The 22,877-nt window shown below is 29.5% G+C and overlaps 3 protein-coding genes across 12 annotated transcripts; 1 reads left to right on the top strand and 2 right to left on the bottom strand.

The window, feature by feature from the left end:
• Positions 1-7,958: 7,958 nt before the first annotated feature.
• On the top strand, positions 7,959-8,297 carry LOC137822411 (putative lipid-binding protein AIR1). Its single transcript, XM_068627298.1, has one exon. The coding sequence runs from the start codon at positions 7,959-7,961 to the stop codon at positions 8,295-8,297; it is 339 nt and encodes a 112-aa protein (XP_068483399.1).
• Positions 8,298-13,165: 4,868 nt separating this feature from the next.
• ROS3 (RNA-binding (RRM/RBD/RNP motifs) family protein) lies at positions 13,166-16,757 on the bottom strand. The gene is made up of 4 exons (XM_068625636.2): positions 16,414-16,757; positions 15,845-16,048; positions 14,704-15,108; positions 13,166-14,575 (listed from the first exon to the last, which is right to left on the bottom strand). The coding sequence occupies exons 1-4, from the start codon at positions 16,618-16,620 to the stop codon at positions 13,568-13,570; spliced, it is 1,824 nt and encodes a 607-aa protein (XP_068481737.1). The 5' UTR covers positions 16,621-16,757; the 3' UTR covers positions 13,166-13,567.
• A 1,642-nt stretch (positions 16,758-18,399) lies between these two features.
• EDA35 (temperature sensing protein-like protein) lies at positions 18,400-22,506 on the bottom strand. Of its 10 annotated transcripts, none has more exons than XM_068625587.1 (4): positions 22,244-22,506; positions 21,156-21,297; positions 20,203-20,370; positions 18,400-19,869 (listed from the first exon to the last, which is right to left on the bottom strand). In XM_068625587.1, the coding sequence occupies exon 4, from the start codon at positions 19,800-19,802 to the stop codon at positions 18,804-18,806; it is 999 nt and encodes a 332-aa protein (XP_068481688.1). In that variant the 5' UTR covers positions 19,803-19,869; positions 20,203-20,370; positions 21,156-21,297; positions 22,244-22,506; the 3' UTR covers positions 18,400-18,803. The 10 variants fall into 10 exon arrangements, with proteins under 10 accessions (XP_068481688.1, XP_068481690.1, XP_068481693.1 ...); XM_068625589.1 differs by having other exon boundaries at positions 18,400-19,836; positions 22,244-22,382; XM_068625592.1 differs by having other exon boundaries at positions 18,400-19,836; positions 22,221-22,371.
• Between the last annotated feature and the right edge of the window lie 371 nt (positions 22,507-22,877).

Raw genomic sequence — 22,877 nt, 5'->3', positions numbered from 1 at the left:
TTAAAGATCTCTTAATCCTTTTACAAGTACCAAGAACAAAGTTTAAACTTCCTAAAAATAAATAAAGCAATATCTATAAAAAGAACTTAATTAAGTCCCTTATACAAAAAATTCATAGCTTCCCCACACTATATTTCCTTCAAAATGTGTAAAATCTTGACAACAACTATGCTGACAAACCTAACATTAGAGCTCATTCTTCCTTCATCTTCCATCCTCTAATGCTTTCTCTCTATTGATTTGTTGCGGCTGCTACATAATTCTGCAAATCCTTAAAACTTATCCTCCATTACAAACAATATTGATGGTACTGAGCTGCAGAATGCATAACACATAGGAAAAAAATGCAGAAAACATTGTGAAAAAATGCATAATCCCTTTTTGTTGATGATGATCCTAAGAGTTAGTTGTGTATGGGAGGGTTCTTCTTAATATGTTACTTATTATATATATATATATATATATATATATATATATATCATACGTAATTTATATATATATAAAAGAATTGGGAGCACTAGTGCAAAATGTATAAACAACTACTGTTTGTTAAGTACGACTTTTATGAACCGACATAGTCTTTAAAAACGTGATGGCCTTTTTTAAATTAAGTTCATTTACTAATGCGGCTATTTGTAATAGCCGCATTCATAAATCAAACACTTTAATTTACAAGTGGGGCTATAGGTAAAGCCGCATTCGTAAATCAAGCGTTTTAATTTACAAATGTGGCTATTTTGCATTCGTAAATCAAGTGCTTTGATTTACAAATGCGGCTTTTTACCATAGCTGCCATTTTAAATCACATTTATGAATGCGGCTATGGCAATAGTTGTACTTGTAAATGCATTACCCTTAAACCCTAAACCATCATTCAAAAGCATATACAAGTGCGGCTACCAGAAATAACTGCCCTTATAAAAATGATTTACAAATGCGGCTATATAGCCGCCTTCTTATCTCTTCGATTTAAGAATGTGTGTTCATCAAATGCGGCTCTATAGCCACGTTTATAAATGTAAAATAGTCACATTTGTTTTGTCTTTTTGCACCAGTGTTGTTCAGCTTTAAACAATTAAGTTCATTAAAGTTTACCATCAAGGTTAAGTAATTGAAATAGTCTCCCAAAATTAAACATAAAGTGGAAAGAATTTTGTTCTACTCATTTTAAATTTTGACGTAAATGAACCATGACTTTTAGGTTTATGAATCACTACATTTTATAAAATAATAATTATATTTTAAAAGATAATAATTTTATTTATTATAACTTATATATTAACATAATTTAATTATTTTTAGATGTATAATAGATTGAATTTGGTAATACATTTCTCATTTTTCATAAATAAGATAATAAAATTATTATACATAATTTACTTCTTTAATTTACTTTTAAAATGAGTTAAATACATTTGCTCTATAACATGGATTGTTTATCTTTTGGATGTAATAATTAATACTATCTATACGTAATTATTTTATTTAATATAACATGTATTCTTTATTTTATAATTAAGGAAAAAAATTATTAGCAAGAACATACTTATTATATGAACAAAATAAATTTTCTATTAATTTTAAGTTAAACGTGGATAGAAAATTAAAAATAATTATAAGTTGTTTTCAAAATATAAATTATAAATATTTAATGCTGCTTGCTGCTTCTTGCTGCTGCTTGCTGCTGCTGCTGCTTGCTGCTGCTGCTATTATTATTATTATTATTATTATTATTATTATTATTATTATTATTATTATTATTATTATTATTATTATTATTATTATTATTATTATTATTATTATTATTATTATTATTATTATTATTATTATTATTATTATTATTATTATTATTATTATTATTATTATTATTATTATTATTATTATTATTATTATTATTATTATTATTATTATTATTATTATTATTATTATTATTATTATTATTATTATTATTATTATTATTATTATTATTATTATTATTATTATTATTATTATTATTATTATTATTATTATTATTATTATTATTATTATTATTATTATTATTATTATTATTATTATTATTATTATTATTATTATTATTATTATTATTATTATTATTATTATTATTATTATTATTATTATTATTATTATTATTATTATTATTATTATTATTATTATTATTATTATTATTATTATTATTATTATTATTATTATTATTATTATTATTATTATTATTATTATTATTATTATTATTATTATTATTATTATTATTATTATTATTATTATTATTATTATTATTATTATTATTATTATTATTATTATTATTATTATTATTATTATTATTATTATTATTATTATTATTATTATTATTATTATTATTATTATTATTATTATTATTATTATTATTATTATTATTATTATTATTATTATTATTATTATTATTATTATTATTATTATTATTATTATTATTATTATTATTATTATTATTATTATTATTATTATTATTATTATTATTATTATTATTATTATTATTATTATTATTATTATTATTATTATTATTATTATTATTATTATTATTATTATTATTATTATTATTATTATTATTATTATTATTATTATTATTATTATTATTATTATTATTATTATTATTATTATTATTATTATTATTATTATTATTATTATTATTATTATTATTATTATTATTATTATTATTATTATTATTATTATTATTATTATTATTATTATTATTATTATTATTATTATTATTATTATTATTATTATTATTATTATTATTATTATTATTATTATTATTATTATTATTATTATTATTATTATTATTATTATTATTATTATTATTATTATTATTATTATTATTATTATTATTATTATTATTATTATTATTATTATTATTATTATTATTATTATTATTATTATTATTATTATTATTATTATTATTATTATTATTATTATTATTATTATTATTATTATTATTATTATTATTATTATTATTATTATTATTATTATTATTATTATTATTATTATTATTATTATTATTATTATTATTATTATTATTATTATTATTATTATTATTATTATTATTATTAGCGATATTAAGAATAATTAAAATAAAGTTCATAAAATTAGTTATATTAATAAAAACAAAATTGTCAAATATTCCACCTTTCAAAATTCTTGTCCTTTGGAAAGCTTTTCATGGGTGGCTTCCTACTGATGAGCATATTCAAAATAAAGGTCTACATATTTGTTCTATGTGTACGCTTTGTGAAAAGCATGAGGAATCTATTCATCATTTATTTTTTCAATGCCCTAATGCTTTGTATATTTGGAGTTGGGTTCGGCAGATTTTTCCTTCTCATTTCTCTAATAAGGATGATCTTCTTTCTTTTATTAAGAGTGATGGTATTCCTTTGGTTAAATTGATTAAGCTTGAGATGAAAACTTTTTTTATTTTGATGATATGACGTATGAGGAATTATGCTCGTTTTCAGGATAACATTGAGGTTTCTAGGGCTATTTCAGTTATTAAAGATTTATCTTGTCTAGTGGGAAAGTCTTCTAAAGCAACAATGAAGAATGATATGATGGATTTCAGTGTGATTAAGTTTTTTGGTATTAATACTCGTACTGGTAAAGTTCTTCATCCTCTTCCTGTTAGATAGGAGTTTCCTTCACCAAGCTGGGTTAAAATTAACACTGATGGGGTTGTTAGGGGTTATCTAGGTCTTGTCACTTGTGTAAGTATTTTCCATGGGAGTATGTGGGAGTTTATTGGAGCTTTCTCTACGTTTCTTGACGTTCAGACTACTTTGATTGCTGAATTTTATGGAGTTATATATGCTTTGGAGGAAGCTCAAAAGTTGGGACTTACTAATGTCTGGCTGGAATGTGACTTTGGCTTGGTTTGTGCTGCGTTTACTACTAGGACAAATGTTCCTTGGATGCTTCGTAATCGATGTTATACTTGTCTTAATTTCTGTGGAAAAATCAGATTTAGGCTTACTCATATTTTTCGTGAAGGGAATGTATGTGTTGATAAGTTGGCTAATTTAGGATTTATTCATAGAGAATCATTTCATTGGTATAATAGGTTTCCATCTAGTTTGTTCTTATAATTCTTTATTAATAGGTATAGTTAACATGTGGATTTTGGTCTAGTCCCCCCATATTTTTGTATTTTCTTTCTTTTTCTTTTTTTTAATAGTATTTTTTCATGTGATTGCAAATTATTGTTGTTACTTAAGGTGTCAACCTAGCTTAGATGTCAAGTAACATAATGATGCCTAACATGAAAGTTTTTCATAAAAAAAAAATTGATAATAAATTATTTATACTAACTGATTTTAAAAATAATTTATTTATTAATATTTATAGATAATAAATATATTATTTAATTAAAGTATATACTGAAAAAATAATATCGTTATTTTAATTTAAAATATGTAAATTTCTTTAATTAATAACTTCCAAATTCATTAGAAAACTTATTATGAGTTTTTTTTTTTATGAATTTTTCTCAAAGTAAGAAAAATATATGAAAAAGAAAATAAAAATTTTCTTCAGAAGTTAAGGTGTACATAGATTAGAGATAAATCAAAATGTTAGAACGAGATTTTTTTATAAATTAACTTATACATAAATTAAGTTTAATGTACGAAAAATAATTTTGTTTTAATTCTTTTCTTAAAAGTATTTATTGGAATTTATATAAACGAATCCTAAAGTTAATGTTAAAAGCCATATGGAGATTAGAAAATATCAAAGCTGAAAAATAATATTATTTAAAAGAAAACTAAAACTACACATAATTATATTTATCGAAATTTAAATCATATTTACCCTATAATTAAAAAGTGTTTTTAATCATAATAAATTTATTTGTACGAATTGAAATGTCTTTTAGTCAAAATTTGTACGAATTGAAATTTATTTAATGTTTAATGTTCCCTGGTAAGGATGCAAACTTACGGGCCATTCCTTTTATTCATTTTTAATGTCATCCGTATTGATAATGGGAAAAAAATTGACACCCTTCTTCTTTTTCTTGAAATATCACTTAATTTTAATAATAAAATATTTAATTAATACATAAATTAAATTATTTGATAAAATATTAATAAAAGATATTGTAAGTAACATAATACATATCATAACCCTTGATAATAAGGTACATGGACTACATTTGCATGCTAATATTCGCATCTTCATGAGCTGTCTTTGTACTTAACTCACTCCATATCACCTTTCAAATTAGAAAAGTTTTCAGAACCTTAACTTTTGTTATCATGTAAAATAATTTTTAAGAAAAGAGATTTCACTTACTTATAAAATTAATGGATTAATTCGTTGTATTATCAAAGAGTTTATATTTTATTATGATTTAAAGTGATTATCAAAATAAGTATTTAATTAATTATAAAAACACATTCATATCTTCATTATATCCAATCTTTTAAATTCTTTAAGAAAGACTTTGGATTCATCAAATACACTATAACTCCAACATTTACATCCCATAATTAGTTTTTTTTTTTTTAAGATTGGAGGAATGATCCAACAAAATCATGGTATCAAACTCAACTTGCTTACTACATAATACAATTTCATCAACGTAAACTATCCTTGTTTAAAAACAACTTTGTTTCTATGTTTCCAAATTTCTAGACTATTGCTACCCATAAATCCTTCGAAAACAGATTTTATTTTTTATTAACACCAAATAGATGAAATTGCTTATAATGGCACACTAATGCATTATGGTGGACAAACCTAATTCCCACCACCTTCAACATGTATCCCAAACTCTTGAAGCTAGCTTACATGTTTCTTGAGAATGTTGATATAAAGGACAAATTAGAGATTGTAGGGTGATACATTTACTGATTAAGTTAACTTTTGTTGCATATTTACCTAATATGACCCTTCAGGCAAGAATTAAGGTAGTAGGGGATACTTTCACAAACCAAAGAGAATCCAAAAAACTACCATGGATTGCTTTTATTGTTCAACCAAAGACCATAGGCATTCCTAATTGAAAAAATAGTCATTTTACTCACCAAGCCAAGACCATGTATCTTGTAATTACCTCTTTAGTGGAACATTACTTATTAGATTTCCCATTTGTGATTCTAAAATACTCTCCCAATGAAAGTTATCCCTTCTCCATTTCCATCTTGTAGTTGTCCAGCTTCCAACCTCCCCTAAAATTTTATCTTGATTTAGAGAGATGGAATAAAGCCCAGATAAACAATGTTTTAGACTATTTTCATCAATCCATCTATCCTTCTAGAATCTAATAGAATACCTAACCCTAATTTCCATAGACAAGACTTTTGGAACCAATTTTGGTTGCCTCCAGCGTCACACACTTTTTCTAAGTCCTTCCACCACTTGGACTAATGTGTCATTGGACTTCCATTTTGCAGGCCAACAATAGGTTCATATTTAGATTAAAAAAATTCTCTTCAAATCTCTTTAACTTCAGTTCCAAGTCGTCACTACTTTGCCAATAGAACCTATTAAAGATTCCAATATCTTTGATACCCATACCTCATTCCCCCTTGGACTTTCACATACTATCCTAGCTAATCCACGCAGTTTTCCTTTTTTTCACTCCCCGACCCCAAAAAAAAATCTTTGTAACTTAGCAATTTCATCACAAACAAAAATTGGTGCTTTGAAGAAAGAGGGTGAAATAAAGGAATAGAAGAAAAAAAATAGGTTTAATAAGACACTCTAGCTGACAAAGTTGATCTGTTTGTTGAGGAAACCAAAGTTCGATCTGAGTGATTAAGCTTTTTGTATAAGGGTTGGGACACTCCTAAAGTGTCCCCTTTAATTTGATTATTCCTGGTTGATCAAAAAAAAAACTTTACCTGACAAAGTTAGATACCTACCCTTCCAAGCATTGAGTTTACTACTTATTTTATTTATGACAAGTACCCACAACTATCGTTTTCTTGAATTCTCACCCACAAGTACTCCTAGATACTTAAAATGGCTAGACATTTGAGTATAATTCAGAGTTTTGGCAAAACAGTCCATCATTCCCTACTCAACATCAATGACTCCTATCATTGATTTGTGGAAGTTAACCCTAAGTATTGATACTAACTCAAAACATCTAAAAATAGCCTTTATATTAAATTTATTTTTATGATTAGCCGCACACAAGAATATGATATCATCAGCGAATAAAAGAACATTAACATCTTCTTCTTTATTTTCTTATCTTGATCCTTGGAGAATTTTTTACTTTATTTTGTCATACTAATTCCGCCAGACTAGCAACCACAATAGGGAACAGAGAAATTGCATCATAGGATTCCTTGTCTCAACCTTCTCTCTCAACCTTCTCTATGTAACATTTTTTATATAAAAAATTATATTTTATTATTTCATTTATAGAAACATCATATGAAAGAATTAAATATCTGAGCTAAGTATAAAAAATATTATATACGCTATCAACTAATAATAAAGCAATTCTTAGTTAATATATGACTTTTTGGATAAGTTATATAAGGTTTAAAAAAATTATTATAGAAAATAATTACGATTAAATAATGATGTAAAATCTTGTTGTCTAATAAATTTTATGAACCGCCATTAAATATTAAAGTATTTAAATGAAAAGTAACATATATATATTGTTTACATAGTATTTTTACCCCGTATAATATAATGATTTTCTTACTAATTTTAATAATCTGAATTAGACCTTATGTTTAGTAAAAAGAAATTAATGCAATCGTTTTTTGTGAAATGCATGGAGATGACGTGTTGGGTAATTTATTTATAAAGTTGTTAAAGTCATGTATTATAATCTTGATAACATCCTCTATTTTCTTAATGCAGAAGTTTTAGGGCTATAATGGTGTTGAGTTGTTAATGATTCAGAATCGATCACATAGAAAAGAAAAGTGTAAGAAAGTGTTGTGAAGGAATTAGGTTTGTTGAGTGAAATGGGTTGGAAGGGTAGTGTTTGTGTTGGTCTATTCCTCTCTCTGAATCTGCTCTCACTCTCAATGGTGACCTCTGAAAGATGTCCTATGGATATGGCTGGGCTGAGTGCATGTTCTGGTATGTTGAATTTGAGTGTTACAGTGGGCTCAACCTCCGAATGCTGCAACACCCTTGAGGGGATGGGAGTTCATGCTGGTGTTTGCCTTTGCGATGCCGCAAGAGTTAAGATCCTCATTGATATTGACAACAACTTCAACATTCCCATATTATCTCCTCCCATTAACACAATTCTCACTACTTGTGGAATGCCCCACATGGGATCTGCTCAATGTCACTAAATTCCACACCTTGTTCAATATCTGAGTCACATGCGATAATGCTTATGTTCTTCTTTTCATTTTGTTTTAGTGTATTCCGTCTTTCTTTTCCACTCCTTCTTCCACATGTTTCTAATCAAACCCTAAACCCTTCATCACCCTTTCCTTATCCTTATCCTTATCCTTATATTTAAATAAAACTTATGTGACTCTTTTTTATATCAAATATCTTTTCTTTTTAAGACACTTCCTGCATCCTATATAATTCTTCAAACTAAACACAATAATTTAAGTAAAACTTATCTCATAAACACTTACATGAAATATATTAGCTAGGTTGGATTAAATTTAATCCAATTACAAAACAATCTCAACCTAATTTATTTGAATTAGATTGTTTCATGGGTATATATATGAAGATTAAAAAATAAAATATGAAAAAGAATAAACGGTCGGAACTAATTGAAGGAAATAAGAGAAGACAACTGATTGAAGATAATTGGACAAGATTGCAAAACCATTGAGTTGATCTCATTCATTTTGATTTACTTCGATAATATATATATATATATATATATAAAATAAAATTACAATTATTAGAAGCTATAAGATACGAATACTAACAGACCCGGTAAACTGACCATTAATGCAATAATAACGATAAAATAGTTTAAGGGTAATAAAATCAAAATTAATAATAATATAATCAGAATTAATAACCAACATAAACAACTTAACAATATGTAAATTATTAATTATTTTATTTGTATTCATGTTTATGCTACAATTAATCTGAAACCAAAGTGTGTTGATGTGAAAAAGTATAAACTAGATTACAAATAAAATGGTTTTACTTCATGATAACAAAGATGTTTTCAAATAAAGATTTTCTTTTATCAACAAGAAAAAATAAAATGAATATGACTCATTTAAGGGGTGGTTTAACTCTTATACAAAGCAAAAGTGACAAAACGCCCTCTCTCCAAATAAAAACAAAAACAACAAAGCTACCTCCAACTACCTACTCCAAAGTTACCAGCTAGACAACGAAAAAACTAAGAAATAGCACGACCGCCCTATAAGCAACTTTTGATCGACTGCATACATACCAGTGGTTCTGAACACCAATCAGAGAAGAAGAAACCCACTAATGATACCTTTGAGGAAATCCAAGACCAAACATTTAATTATGCCAAGGAGAAAATTTCAAAATGAACAACTACTTCGCCATTAAAAATGTATTTATTCTTATGTCTCCATAACTCACTTACCAGTGCAATCCAAACATTACCCAAAATTAAATTAATAGATGTAGGCACATCAAGAATTTTAAACTGCATGAAATGTGAAACAAGGTTAAGAAGATTTATCGAACTCACTCCTAACCAAGCGTAGCAAAGATTCCAAACTAGCCAAGAAACTTTGCAACCAAAGAACAAATGACTTGTCAACTCCTCTTTCACCCCTCATAAGCAACAAAGGTTGCTCACAACCTAAATCTTTCGTCTCTCCAAATTGACTTTGGAGGCTATCTTGTTTTCATTCACCCTCTAGGCTATGACATGACCTGAAGCACGAGCCGTAATCCTCCAGAAGAAGTTGTACAACCGTGAGTTTTCCTCTTCTCCTGTTTCCCTAAGGAGACCGTAGGCAAACTTGACAGAAAACATTGTTGACTCGTTATCCTTCCAAACTCATTTATCCTCAAACTCCAAAGTGAGACTCAAACAGAGAACCACCTCAAGAAGCTGACCTGCATGGGCCTCCTCCAAAACAAAGAGGCCCCTTCTCCAAGTTAAGTTCCACACCCACATATTATTAACCCATTCCCCACAGTCAGATAAATATGCCTCCTTATTGGCAGACAACAAAAAGAGCCCCGGGAATCTACTTTTCAAAGCGCCAGAACCCACCCAATTATCTTCCCAAAACAAAATATTTCTCTCATTTTCAACCTCCCATTTAAAACAATCTTCAAACTTCCCTCCCCAAACCTCTAACTTCCAGATCTCCGTCAAATCTCCACCAAAGGGAGACTTTGTTGTAATTGACCCTCAGCTCTTTCAAGCTTTTCTAGCCTCCATACTTAGACTCGATGATCTCCCTCCACAACCCACTTTTGTTCGAACTCAACGCCAAAACCACTTTTCCAGCAAGGCCAAATTGAAAAGCCTAATATTGATAATGCCAAGACCGCCCGCATCCCAAGATTTGCATACCTTATCCCAAGCAACCTAAGACTTACAATCTTCTCCAACACGGTGGATGGTATCTTGAACAAAGAAAGCTAAAACAAAGGGATAGATGACAGAACAGACTTTATCAAGCAAATCCTCTCAACCATCGAGATGAATCTACCCTTCCATTTACCTAATATGCTCTTGATTTATTGACCACCTCGTTCCAAAACTCGCCCCTCTTATGACTCTCCCCTACAGGCATCCCTAGGTACTTGAAAGGAGTTTTCATCACATCGCAGATTAAAATTGACGTAAAATAGAGGATCGCAGTCTGATCGATTCCTACCCCACCAATTTTGCTCTTTAAGAAATTCACCTTAAGTCCATAAGCCATCTCGAAGCAATTCAGAATAACCTTTACATTAAACATGCTTTTGAAGTTTTCTTTACAGAAAAGAAAAAAAAAAGTATCATCAGTGTACTGAAGCATGTTCACCTTAAACCTCTTCCTCCCGATCTCCAAGCTCTCAACCAAATCTTTCTCGATCGTAGTCCTAGAAACCCCAGCTAATCCTTCAGCCGCTATAAGAAACAAGAATGGAGCTAAAGTATCACCTTGCCTCAAACCTTTCTTCAGAATAAATTCGTTAGTCGGACTCCCATTTACTAGAACTGACACCAAAGCTTATTCCAAACACGCTTTAATCCAAGATATCCACTTTTTGCAAAAAACCAAGTCTGTCTAACATATAATAAGCCTTCTCATAATCCACCTTGAAAAAGACACAACTTTTCTTCTTCCTCTTCATCTCGCCTAGAACTTCGTTGACCACGAGAACATTATTCATAAGTCCCCTTCCTTCAAGAAAAATAGATTACCTAGTATCGATGACTTTACTAAACACCTTTTTCAGTATGAGAGACATAATCTTCAAAACAATTTGTACACATACCCTACCAACAAAATGGGTCTGAAATCACTAAGCAATTGCAGATATCAGACTTAGGAATCAAACAAATAAAAGAAGCGTTTGACCCCCTGAGTCAATTATCTCTGCCAAAAAATCATTCACCAGCGCCAGAAAATCCTCCTTTAGACAGTCCCAGCAAAATTTAATGAAACTGAAGTTAAATATCTCAACTCCTACCAACAACGCATTGTCTCCAATAAACTGTGAATAAAAGTTTTAATTCCAACAATGCATTCATGAAAATATATTATGCTTACATACGTTTATAACTATATTTTAAAAAGAAAAGTTGAAATAAAACTATTAACATCCTACATTGCATACTTGCACCTAATATAAAAAAAATATAATAAACTACTTTTTTTATACAAATTAACAATTTAGTATCCTTATTAGGAAATGAATATTAAATTATTTATACAATTCGATATGTTATTACAAAATGAATATTGGATGGTATATTTTGGTATATATTATCCCGAATCAAATAATAATACATACTAAATTGTACATTTCAATATTTATTTCTTAATAACATACTGAATTTCAGTATGTATATTCCGAATAAAGTAATATATACCAAATTGTACAATTCGATATGTTATTAGGAAATGAATATTGAAATTTACAATTTGATATGTATATCCAAATACACATATTTACTGAATTGTACAATGAAAGAGTGTAGTGTGAGATTATGAGAGAAGTAAAATTTTTAAACTTTTATAAAAAAGATAAAATTGGAATATCACATGAATGTATGAAGTTTAAAACCCATTGAGATGCTGGTAGAATTTGTCAATTTCTTTTTTTATTTTTCGTTTCTCTAAAACCTGATATCAGTGCTTTTAATCCATATATATAGTGAATTTTTATTTTATTCTATTTAAAAAATCGATTTTTATTCCCCCCAAATTTTAAATCATAATGTTGATCCCTTAATAAATATTCATTGAGTATTCACGCATCGATTTGAATAGATTTGGAGGTAAATAAATCTGAACCAACCATTTTTTTGTTGGTTTGAATTTTCAAATCTTTCTACACAATCCAAATTAAACCTTTCTTAATTTGTTTAATTTAAATAAAGTGGGACAAATGTTATGTAAATATATAAACTTTACTTTAAAAAGAAAAGAAAAAACACATAATTTTATCCAAAAATTCATACTTAATTTTATTATTAAAAGGTGAGAACAATATTTATAACTGCCTTTTATATTAACTAAAATTACAAAAATTATATTATTAATTTTGTTCAAGTTCACTGAATTTGTAAATCACATATAGGATATCCAAATAGTTGAATTTTGTTTGTTTGATTCGTGCTTAATTCAATTAGACTCAATCTCGTTGTTTTAGAACAAGTTAATTGGATAAATCCATTGTTAAAAATAACATAAAAAACGTCTTATACGAATTAGAGATTTCACATATTAATATTATATTATAAACACTAGTTAGAGTCACTTACAACTTGCAACGATCACTTTTAGTTCAACTCAAACAAATAAATAGTATTATATAACACTAAAACTAAAAATAATTTTCAATTCTAAATAAAATGTTTTTTTCAAGATATATTAACTCGTGAGAATATTACAATAAAATAAAAAAAACCTTCTTAAACATATATACTGATATGTTGGATATTACAATTGTAATTTCATTCCTCATTCACATTCATTTTGGCCTAACAAAACAAGAAAAAAAAATACACCGCACGAACCAATTCTATCAAAAAATCATATTATAAACTTCAAAATTGAAATTGTTCATACTACAACTTAAAAATCTCAAAAAGTCACAACACACCAATTCACTTTATAAACCACCGCGTCACCAATTCGCTAAGACGAGTTCAGCTATGGTTGGATTAATGATTTCATAGAAAAAATTACCGGGTAATGTTGGATCATGAAGGTTACAAAACATTTTTTATGCAACAACCAATTTGGACTAGTTATATCACTGATTCCCAATCAGAACGATCTGAGATTTGATATAACAACAGTGTAGAAAATGGTGTCCAAATTGCAAATGTCATTTTGCTTTTATCCTAGTGTCGGAAAATCAATTTGTCCTTCATTACCTTTCACTTTCATCTCCTTGCACTAAAAGAACAAATAACCTTGTCATCTTACTTCTCACCACTTTTTCTTTTGAGTGATCCACTTACAGCGGCCTTAGCTTTTGCCCATTCCTTCATAGATGCAGCACTTCTCATAAATGAGCACGTTTCACCTATTTCAATATTTTCAGTGGATTTTTCCCTGGGACTTGTTTCAACTTTTTCCTCAACTACTGGAGCAAAAGCAATGTCATTGGCACCGATATACTGACTATTTTCTTGTATAGTCTCCCTTGATTTAAAACCATCACTCACAACATTATTAATAGTATCCTTAGCTACACCATTATGCTTGAAATAGTTGGAAATGGCAGGTTCCACAATGGGGTCCTTGGCCTTTGGCTCTGGGAACGTAATACCAGGCAAAATATGTGAAATGCTAAATGAATTGTTATTCTCACTAACCATTTGTGTCCAGGATTGTTTTTGCAGCCATGAAGCTCCTCTGCCTGTCTTATTAGGTGCCACATCATGCTGATTTTCAGTAACATCTTTTATCACTTGTTTATTGGTAGGTTGAGCTGCAGTATGATCTTTTATCACTTGCGTATTGGTAGGTTGAGCTTCAGTTTGATCTTTTATCACTTGCGTATTGGTAGGGCGGCTCCATAATTCTCTGTCCCTTTCCATGTTTTCAGTTTTGTTGTTTGTAGATAGAGGTGCACACAGGTCATCAGATGTTTGTAGATTCTTACTAGAGTCCAACTTTGGCAATATGAGAGAAGCACTGAAAGAAGTATTGCCTCCGCCACCAAGAAGTTCTTTCCATGAAGACTTTTGAGACCATGAAACTTTAGTCAATTCCCCAAAAACATCTTCCGGGTCACCAGATCCCACCTTATTCTGCATATTACCCTTGCCTCCAGGGGTTGTTTCTGCATTACTTTCCATTTCCAATGCGGGAATTGATTTCCTCTTCTTGTTCTTGTTGAGATTGCTATTATTCCTTTTCTCTACTTGAGGCATACTCTTGTTGGGTTCTTCCTTAGCAATTTTTGTTATATTCAACCATGATTCCTGAAGATTAAAAACAATAATTACATGGAATAGAATACATTTCTTTGCTAAAAGGAAACTGACATTACTGCCTAGACCCTAATTTATTATACTCTCCACCTCCTCCCCCAAAAATAAAGAAAAAATACCTTATTTTCCAGGATTCTTTCAAGTTCCTGGTTCCCTATTAAAGCTGTTTTATTTGTCTTCATCTCCATGTTAATAATGAGATCATCTTCATCTGTTGCACTATCTTCATCAGATTGTAAAGCATCAGGTGATTTGTAAGAATCCTTCTCCTTTCCAAGCTTCTCGGCACTGGAAACCTTTTCTTTTTGAAGTAGCTTGTTCATCACAGCATTCATTATGCTAATCTCTTCATCATTCATTCCACCTCTTTCGGCTGCCCCATTAATATATAGTTTCCCTTTTTCAGTGACAAAAGGACTACAATGCTCCTCACAATCACAAAAATGCACAGGAAGTGGAGGAACTTTAATATTCTGAAAACTGTATTTGTGCTTGCCAGTTCCACTGAATGGTATGGTTTTCACCTGCACAGGTATATATGTAGCATGTAAAAGCGAAGTCATATCATTTAGCCCTAATATCGTTAGACATAATTAAACACAATGCAAATGCAAGGATACATTTGACATAATTAAATGACTATGTATTTATGCATAAAAAATAAATAAACTAATTTTAAAATAAAAATCATTGCTCTGAAAATGGTTGTACAACTTATAAAACACTTATTCTAACAGCTGTCTATAAGAGCTGAACTAATAAAAATAAACTATAAGGCCTACTCTCAACCCTCAAGACCTAACTAACAGTGCAACATCCCAACAGGCCTATCTTGATTTTCTACACATACTTAAATATTAACTCAATGAAAGACTTTTCCTTCAGTTTAACAGAAGAAGAAAACTTAGATGCAATGCAAATTCCTTAGGTGTTGTTTTCTCGGATCACAGTTGCATCTCAATCACCAACATATCACATTTGAAAATTAGGTAGCACCCCTAACCAGGTGAAACTTCATCTCTGACTAGTGAACAACACCAAAAGCAGTGCAACTAAGTTTTTCCACCTTACTACAAAACACAAGAAACCCACAACAATAATTTCAAGCATACAGTTCACAGATCACAAACATAACCCATCTAACTCCTACCCAATCCAACTGCCTACTCATCACCCTTACCCTCAACTCAACAAACGAAACTATCACAAGATTAACCCTAACATTGAAACGCATATTCTAAAAAACACTAATCAACTGACCTTTCTCAATCTGGGAAAGAAAATATTGAGGTGTTTGGTATTTGACTTGGAAGAGTCTCCGGTGGTGTCCTTAGGAGAACTAGGGGGTGGTTGAGTAGCATCATCAAGAGCGTCATGCTCCCATTCTCTCTTCATCCGTGCGAGATAGTCTTCTTTGGCCTTCTCCAGTCTCAGCTTTCCACCCTTCCAAAGACACCCATTATACTGCAATGTCAATCAAGTGTTAAAATTAGTCACTGAAAACAAAACAAGACAAAAAAAAAAGCATTCGCAGCTTATCAACAAGTTTTTCGTAAGTAATTCTAGAAAAGAAAAGCTAAAAAGAATTAAAAAAATTCTATAAGTTAAAACTATCTTATTCATAAGTATAACTAAGTATTATCTGTAACTCGAATTTCAGCTTACGCAGAATTATTTCTTCTTCTTTTTTTTCCTAAAAGCTGATAGGGAAAAGTTCGAATAAACATGTCCATAAACCATTAGGTGAAGTTGGCTAAATGAATCACACAATGCCATTGATAATTATTGGAAACAAAAAATAAATAAATAAAATAGTCATTGATTCTTGCCTTGCTGAAGAGCTTGGAAAGGGATTTAGGATTGGATTGAAAATCGATGTAGGCAAAGCTGCGACCTTTAGTTCGGATGGTTTGAACGGCTTGGACGGTGCCGAGAGAGGAGAATAAGCTTCGAAGGTCTTCGGCGCTGACGGCTTCCGCCAATCCTCCGACAAATATTCTGACTGCGTTTATCGTCTCTTCCGCTTCCTCCGCCATGGCTACAACTATTCACGTCTGTGTTCTGCTCCCAACAACAATAAGAATAATAGGGTTCTTCTCAGTTTTCACTTGGCACCAGAGAAGCCACCTTTACGACACCGTTTTCACTTTGGACGGAAAGACTTTTCGCAATGAATAAAAAGGTGAAGGATAAAGAATATATATGAAAGGCAAATGGTAGAAATAAGGTTAAGGAATTCAATAAATAAAATTGATTCAAAGATTTAAAAAAAATACATTAATTTTCTAAAAATTCAAATTTATTATATAAAATTTTATTATAATTATAAAAATAAAAAATAAATCATTTTAAATCAATCATAAAAAATATTTTTCTATTTTAAAAAAAAATAAAATTTACTTAATATACATAAATCTTTATTATCAATTCATATAATTTATAATTATATAATATATAGATTTATATTTTTTATCTTACATTCTAAAAATTATAAGTATTTTTGTATTCTTATTATCAATTATTAGTATCTCTCTACGCCAGATTACATCTTTCAACAATTCAATATATTACAATCACGTAACTACCATTATTTTCTTTTAAAAACATAGAGGTAGTCTCTTTCCTATTAATAATAAAAATGTTTGTGGATTTTTTACGAAAAATAAATATTTTGATTGTATAACTGGTTATTTACTTAAAAGTTAGGATAATTAATTTCATTGGAAAAAATTCGATTTTTATATAAGAAATAAAGTGCTAGATGAAAAAAAGGAGAAAAATTATTAGAAAATATAAAAAATAAATTTGTGTCTGTAATATTTTTTTAAGCAAAAGATTTACTCAAATAAATAAGGATATAAACAAAATATCGTAATAATGAGTAATTCACCCTCCACAACTCCTCTTTTATAAATTACTTTTGGTTATCCATAATATTAAGTATTGAATATATTTACCAAATGACCAAAGCTATTATTCTTTCAACAAGCTCAATTTTTTGTAAAACATGTTTCATTGGACAGTGAGTACTGATAACATGAAAACTTTGAAAGTATGTTTGAAGTTATTAATATTAGGGTGAGAATAAGTTTCTCAATAACTTTAGTGTTATTATTATGAAAGTTGTGGAGTCCTATTTGTAGAATTGTAAAATATACTGGTTTTTGTTTCTTTCCATTTTCATAGACAGGATCAAAGGATGTAATAAACTCAAATTACGCTAAGAGTTCTAAAGGAAGGAAAATTTGACAAAACCCAAGAACCTTACATGTCTGCTCAACAAAATGCCATTCAGCTATCTCAACTTGGACTTCAGGTGGGTGTATTACAAACTATGGATTTTTAGCGTATCACAACTCAATTCCAAACAATGGATTCAATTCAAAGGACCTCTTTGTCATTCAACTCCTAGAAAGGATTAGTGATAGATTATTATAACTTTAACTTAAATCGATTAATGAACTTTGAAGGAAACAAATCTATGTTAAATTGTAGTCATGGCTCAGGAGGAAAAACATGTTTGGAGAAAAATCATTTATCAAGAATCTGTTATAAAAACAGTTTTACAAAAAGCAAGTTAATCCAAACGAAACTATAATTCTAACCTGCATCTCTAGTAATGAAGCCGTGTGATGCAAATGCAGATACAAAAGAACTAAATTATTAAATGAACATATGCATAGAAAAGATGCACGTGAAGGGCACCAAAAAAGAATTATGCATATTAGTGTCACCAGTTAGTTCAAAGGAACATCATGGAAGAGTTTGCAATGAAAGAAACAAACATAAATAAGCACATGAATAACACAAACATGTAGTAGCAACTCATTTCTTCATAAAAAAAAATACACAACATGTGATAAATTTTCTCCAAAATACTGAGGTACAAAATAAGCACATGATGCTATAGTACACAATTGTCATTTCAGATGTCCGTGTGCCTGAGTTTCAACACTTAATTATCTGAAGCCCTGAAATTGGTTGCAGCTTAAAATGACCAACAGAAAAACTTTAATTAAAAATGTGATGTCTGAAGTCCAACAAAATAAACTTCATAACCATAAAGACTAAGAGGTTTGTGTTAAACAAGAAATCTGCATCCTCCATGCGGTAATGCTTTCGAACACGATTTTTCCCCCTTGTCAAAAAACTCAAAAATACAAAAGCTACTTTTTTTATTTGCTACCTTAAGTGATAATAGAGAAACAGCAGCTGATTATCATGCACCAGCTTCAGTAGACTGTTGTCTTAACTCTTCATCTGCACTCCTTAGAAATTGATCCCAACCACTGCCCGCACTGGTATCCAAGTAATCAAAAGGTACTGCTGTTTTAAGGCCTGGCCTAACAGCACAACGATCTTCCACAATTCTAAACTCCACATCATTTCCTTCACTATGAATAAGCTCTAATTCATCCCATGCAAACAACAAGGACAATGTGAAGGCACCCCAAGGGTTAAAATCCACAACCTTAACTCTCTCATCCTTTGTGATATAAACATCAAATGTGTAGTTCTCTGACTCAAATTTAGCCCTCACATGATTGTTAAAAAATGCTAGTATCAACGAAAGGAGATCATTCTTCTTTTCAAGCAAAACAGGATAAAAAGTAGTAACCTCTCGTTGAGAAATTCCAATTAACTTCTGATCTCGTATGAAACATCGAAATTCCATGTCTGGCTGAAGGGATGGATACCATTTCCGGAGTGCAAGAAAAAAGTTATGGGGCCTCGTCAAAGATTTGTCCTGGCATGAATCATACACATGGCACAAGTCATGGACCAATGAGTCAGATGCCCGAAATAAAAGTGCAATCTCACTGAAACTGGTACACCGAAGGGTACCAGCAGTACTTATCCAAGCAGAATCTTTTGGAGCACTCCAATTCAGCTTGGGAAAGACTGCACCCCCAAGGGACTCAATGGATTCCTTAATTTTCAATTCAAGTTCTGGAAAAGAAGGTGGTGGAGAACTTTCTGCTTCATCACCAGATCCCTCTGACACCTGAAAATCTTCTTCCTCATTGGGATTATGAATTCTATTGGGTAATGCATCTTCATTTAAGACAGAAACAGGTAAGAGGAAGGGCCCTGAGTCATCAAGAAGGTACTGAATAAATGACTCGGGGAGTTGATGAATTAAAGTCTTGATGGATACAGATTTGAACTTTGGATACCACTCTTGAATCTGACATCGATTCACCTCTTCCACTTTCATATTCTGTAACAGTAGTTCCTCTACCAAATATAACCTGTTGAAATACCTCTTCTTCAACAATCAGTATCTGGTATTCAGTAACCATAAGTATAAGAGATCAATTGGGTGGCTTAAGAAAAAAGAACATGCAGTTAGATTTGTTATTAGATAAGAACAATAAATGCTAATTGGAGGGTGGTTTTGATTGGACCAGTGGAGGATATAGATAACAAAGGCACCAGTGAGAAGGCAGGAAAATCTGACAAAATATAAGATAGAAGCACTTCATTGAGATATACCTATAATAACACTAAAGCCAGTCGAGATAAAAGCACTGCATTGAGATTATGCTGTAGTTTTTTCAGTTGCTTTGTTTTTATTCATACACCAGGACTATCTTAATACCCCTTAAATTGCATACCTTCTTGTCCTAGAATAAATGGTAAACTTGATTTTCCTTGCCTCCAGATCTTCAAGCTACAGGTATTGAGGAACAGTAAAGCACCAACAAAGAGCACACCACTGTTCAATGTTGCAGTATTCCTAGGTAAAAGGAATCCAACAATCCCTCCAGTTAAAACAAATCAACCTACAACATAAGATAAAGAATGTATGACTTTGCTGATTGGGCATCTTTACAGTCTTGTAATACTAAATTACTACCCCTGACCGATAAAATCCAAACCAAATGTATGCCCACTATGTGACCCCATTTGTCAAGGGTAACCAAATCAATGTCATTCCTCATTCGTGTTATTCTTTTAGCTTGTTATTGATAACACATACAAGTAAGCCTTTTATCCTTAGTCTAGCTTTTTCTTTTACACTTAACTATGAAAACACCCTACCCTAGTAGTACAAATTGCAGTGACCAGACCTGCTTGTAATTTTTCAAGTATTTTATTAATACTGGAGTTGACAATAAATTAGACTTGATATATTTTTGCCGTAGGAAGAAACAAAATCATGACAAGTCCTTGGCCATATATTTATTATGAAATTTGCCAACAAGATCAAAGAGGAAGTCCACAAGACTTTAGGGGAAGCCAACAAAAAACCAGGTTAACAACTAAAATCAGTTTGAAGGCTCTCATTTTTTCTTAAAATTATAATCTTTAACAGGAACAAGATTCATTTTGTAGATATTGTAACTTGCAGGATGAACTAATTACCATTAAAAACAGTATCATTTCAAATATAAACTAATTGTACAATTGCATAAGCAACTGGCAAAATATCAATTCACCAAAAGCTAATAACAGGTATATGAACTATTAAACTGTCTCCCTAGACAATTCTCCTTGCAGTAGAGATAAAACTACGCACATAGTGTTGTGATAGGATTAAATGAGGTTTGGACTTAAGGAAAATTACCTCTAAAAGGACAAATATGCTAGGCCACGCAGTAAAATGGCTACGTTGTGCTCAATTTTTTGTTTGACTTGTTTATGAAATGCTTCTTCACCAAAATGAATCTAGAATTTATATACTGTTGATGTCAGTTCCTGTCCATCAACTACAACAAATAAGATAAATTATTGTAAAAAAAATTGTGTTCCAACGTAAGCAAAATATAAAGCATATCTGGCTAACCATTCTGGTAAGCATTGCAGACAATTGCTATCCAAGTAGGACTTATGGGTAATCAGTTTAAGAAATATTTTTCATCCTTCATCTGTAAACTTTATTTTCTACATATACGTGTACTCTAAGGAGGGGGAAATAAGCTAATTACTAGAAATCTTGGATTTGATTTCCTATCTAAGCTTATGAGCATTAATGTCTACAATAATCTTGTTTGCATGGATTTATAGTGTATGTTGAAAAATACATGTGACATGCAGATAAATGTATATATCAGTGACATTATCTTTTTATGTTCAATTACGGGTGTCTCAAATTCATCAGAGAAAGATCCCCTTTTATACATCTGTACAGTCATTTTCAAATAGTTGTAGACCATTTTAAGATATAGTTAATATTCATAAAATAAACCAGCTCTAGTTAGCTGCTTTTAGCAAATTTTCAATTGTTTGTTTTTTGTCAGGCTCATCTCCTCCAGGGATGCAAATTTCTGGTAACTTTCCTAAAAAAATACTAAATAATACTCCATTATCTGGTCTCTGTCATCTCGACGGTAATAATATAACAACCATGAAGATTATAAACAAAATGAAAAAGAAGTTCAGCACATAACTAGGCTACATAACAATGTAAACACAGTTTTTGCTTCAGTGACAGGCACCCACAGCATAGATCGGATTAAAACACGGCACAATCAAAAGGCACATCATTCCCATCAGCAAACAACAACGTATTAAATCCCTAATTAGAACCCTATTTACATGGAAAACAATCAAGAAACCTCATTCAAACCATGCATTCTATCATTATCAAGCACAATCCTTCAATTTACTAAAACCCTAATTGAACCCTAACCTGAAGAAGAAGAAGAAACTCACTATCAATATCACGCGGAAAAAAAGAACCATGAATTGAGAGCAGAAGTTGGGGTAAGTAGCTGATAACAATTTGTAGAGTGTTGAAGATAATAATAGAAAAAAAAATGTTTCAACGCGCACTGTGAAATAAACTAATCTTAACTTTACCATATAAATAAACTAATTTCATTTTATTTTATTTTATTTTTTCTGTCCAAAAAAGTATGAAAAAAATTTTCCTTAGACTAAAAAACAGTAATAACCAATCTCAATAGCATGACAATGTATATTTGCTTATTTTTTTTATGTTTATAAAAAGCATATTTATAATTAAAAAATAAATTATTATAATAAGTATCAAAATGAAAAAACAATTCAGTTACTAAAATTTATATTGAAATTATAAAAACATATGGATAAAGGATTATAAAAATAAATTCTTTATTAATTTTTTATAATGTTATAGTTACACACTTGTAATTTAATCGTCAAAATAAAAAATAAGTTTCTAAAATTTATCTTGAAATTATAAAAGTTGTTATATACAAAACAATTATAGAAAGGATTTTTTTATTAACTTTTATAGTATTTTTATTAATCAATAGAAACACTTGCAGTTTTTCATCAAAGTAACTCCTTATAATGGATAATCTCT

This window comes from Phaseolus vulgaris, chromosome 9, assembly GCF_051622355.1.
Source record: "Phaseolus vulgaris cultivar YP4 chromosome 9, ASM5162235v1, whole genome shotgun sequence".
NCBI lineage: Eukaryota > Viridiplantae > Streptophyta > Magnoliopsida > Fabales > Fabaceae > Phaseolus > Phaseolus vulgaris.
This window is presented reverse-complemented; position numbering and strand designations above follow the sequence as displayed.

What these genes read in the sequence shown, in the direction of transcription:
- LOC137822411 (XM_068627298.1), top strand. Translation starts at nt 7,959, where the DNA reads ATGGGTTGGAAGGGTAGTGTTTGTGTTGGTCTATTCCTCTCTCTGAAT.
- ROS3 (XM_068625636.2), bottom strand. Translation starts at nt 16,620, where the DNA reads ATGGCGGAGGAAGCGGAAGAGACGATAAACGCAGTCAGAATATTTGTC. An exon ending in TCTTTCCCAGATTGAGAAAG is followed by an intron (nt 15,109 to 15,844) that starts GTCAGTTGATTA and finishes ATACCTGTGCAG; the next exon opens with GTGAAAACCATACCATTCAG. An exon ending in AAAGAATCCTGGAAAATAAG is followed by an intron (nt 14,576 to 14,703) that starts GTATTTTTTCTT and finishes TTTAATCTTCAG; the next exon opens with GAATCATGGTTGAATATAAC.
- EDA35 (XM_068625587.1), bottom strand. Translation starts at nt 19,802, where the DNA reads ATGAAAGTGGAAGAGGTGAATCGATGTCAGATTCAAGAGTGGTATCCA.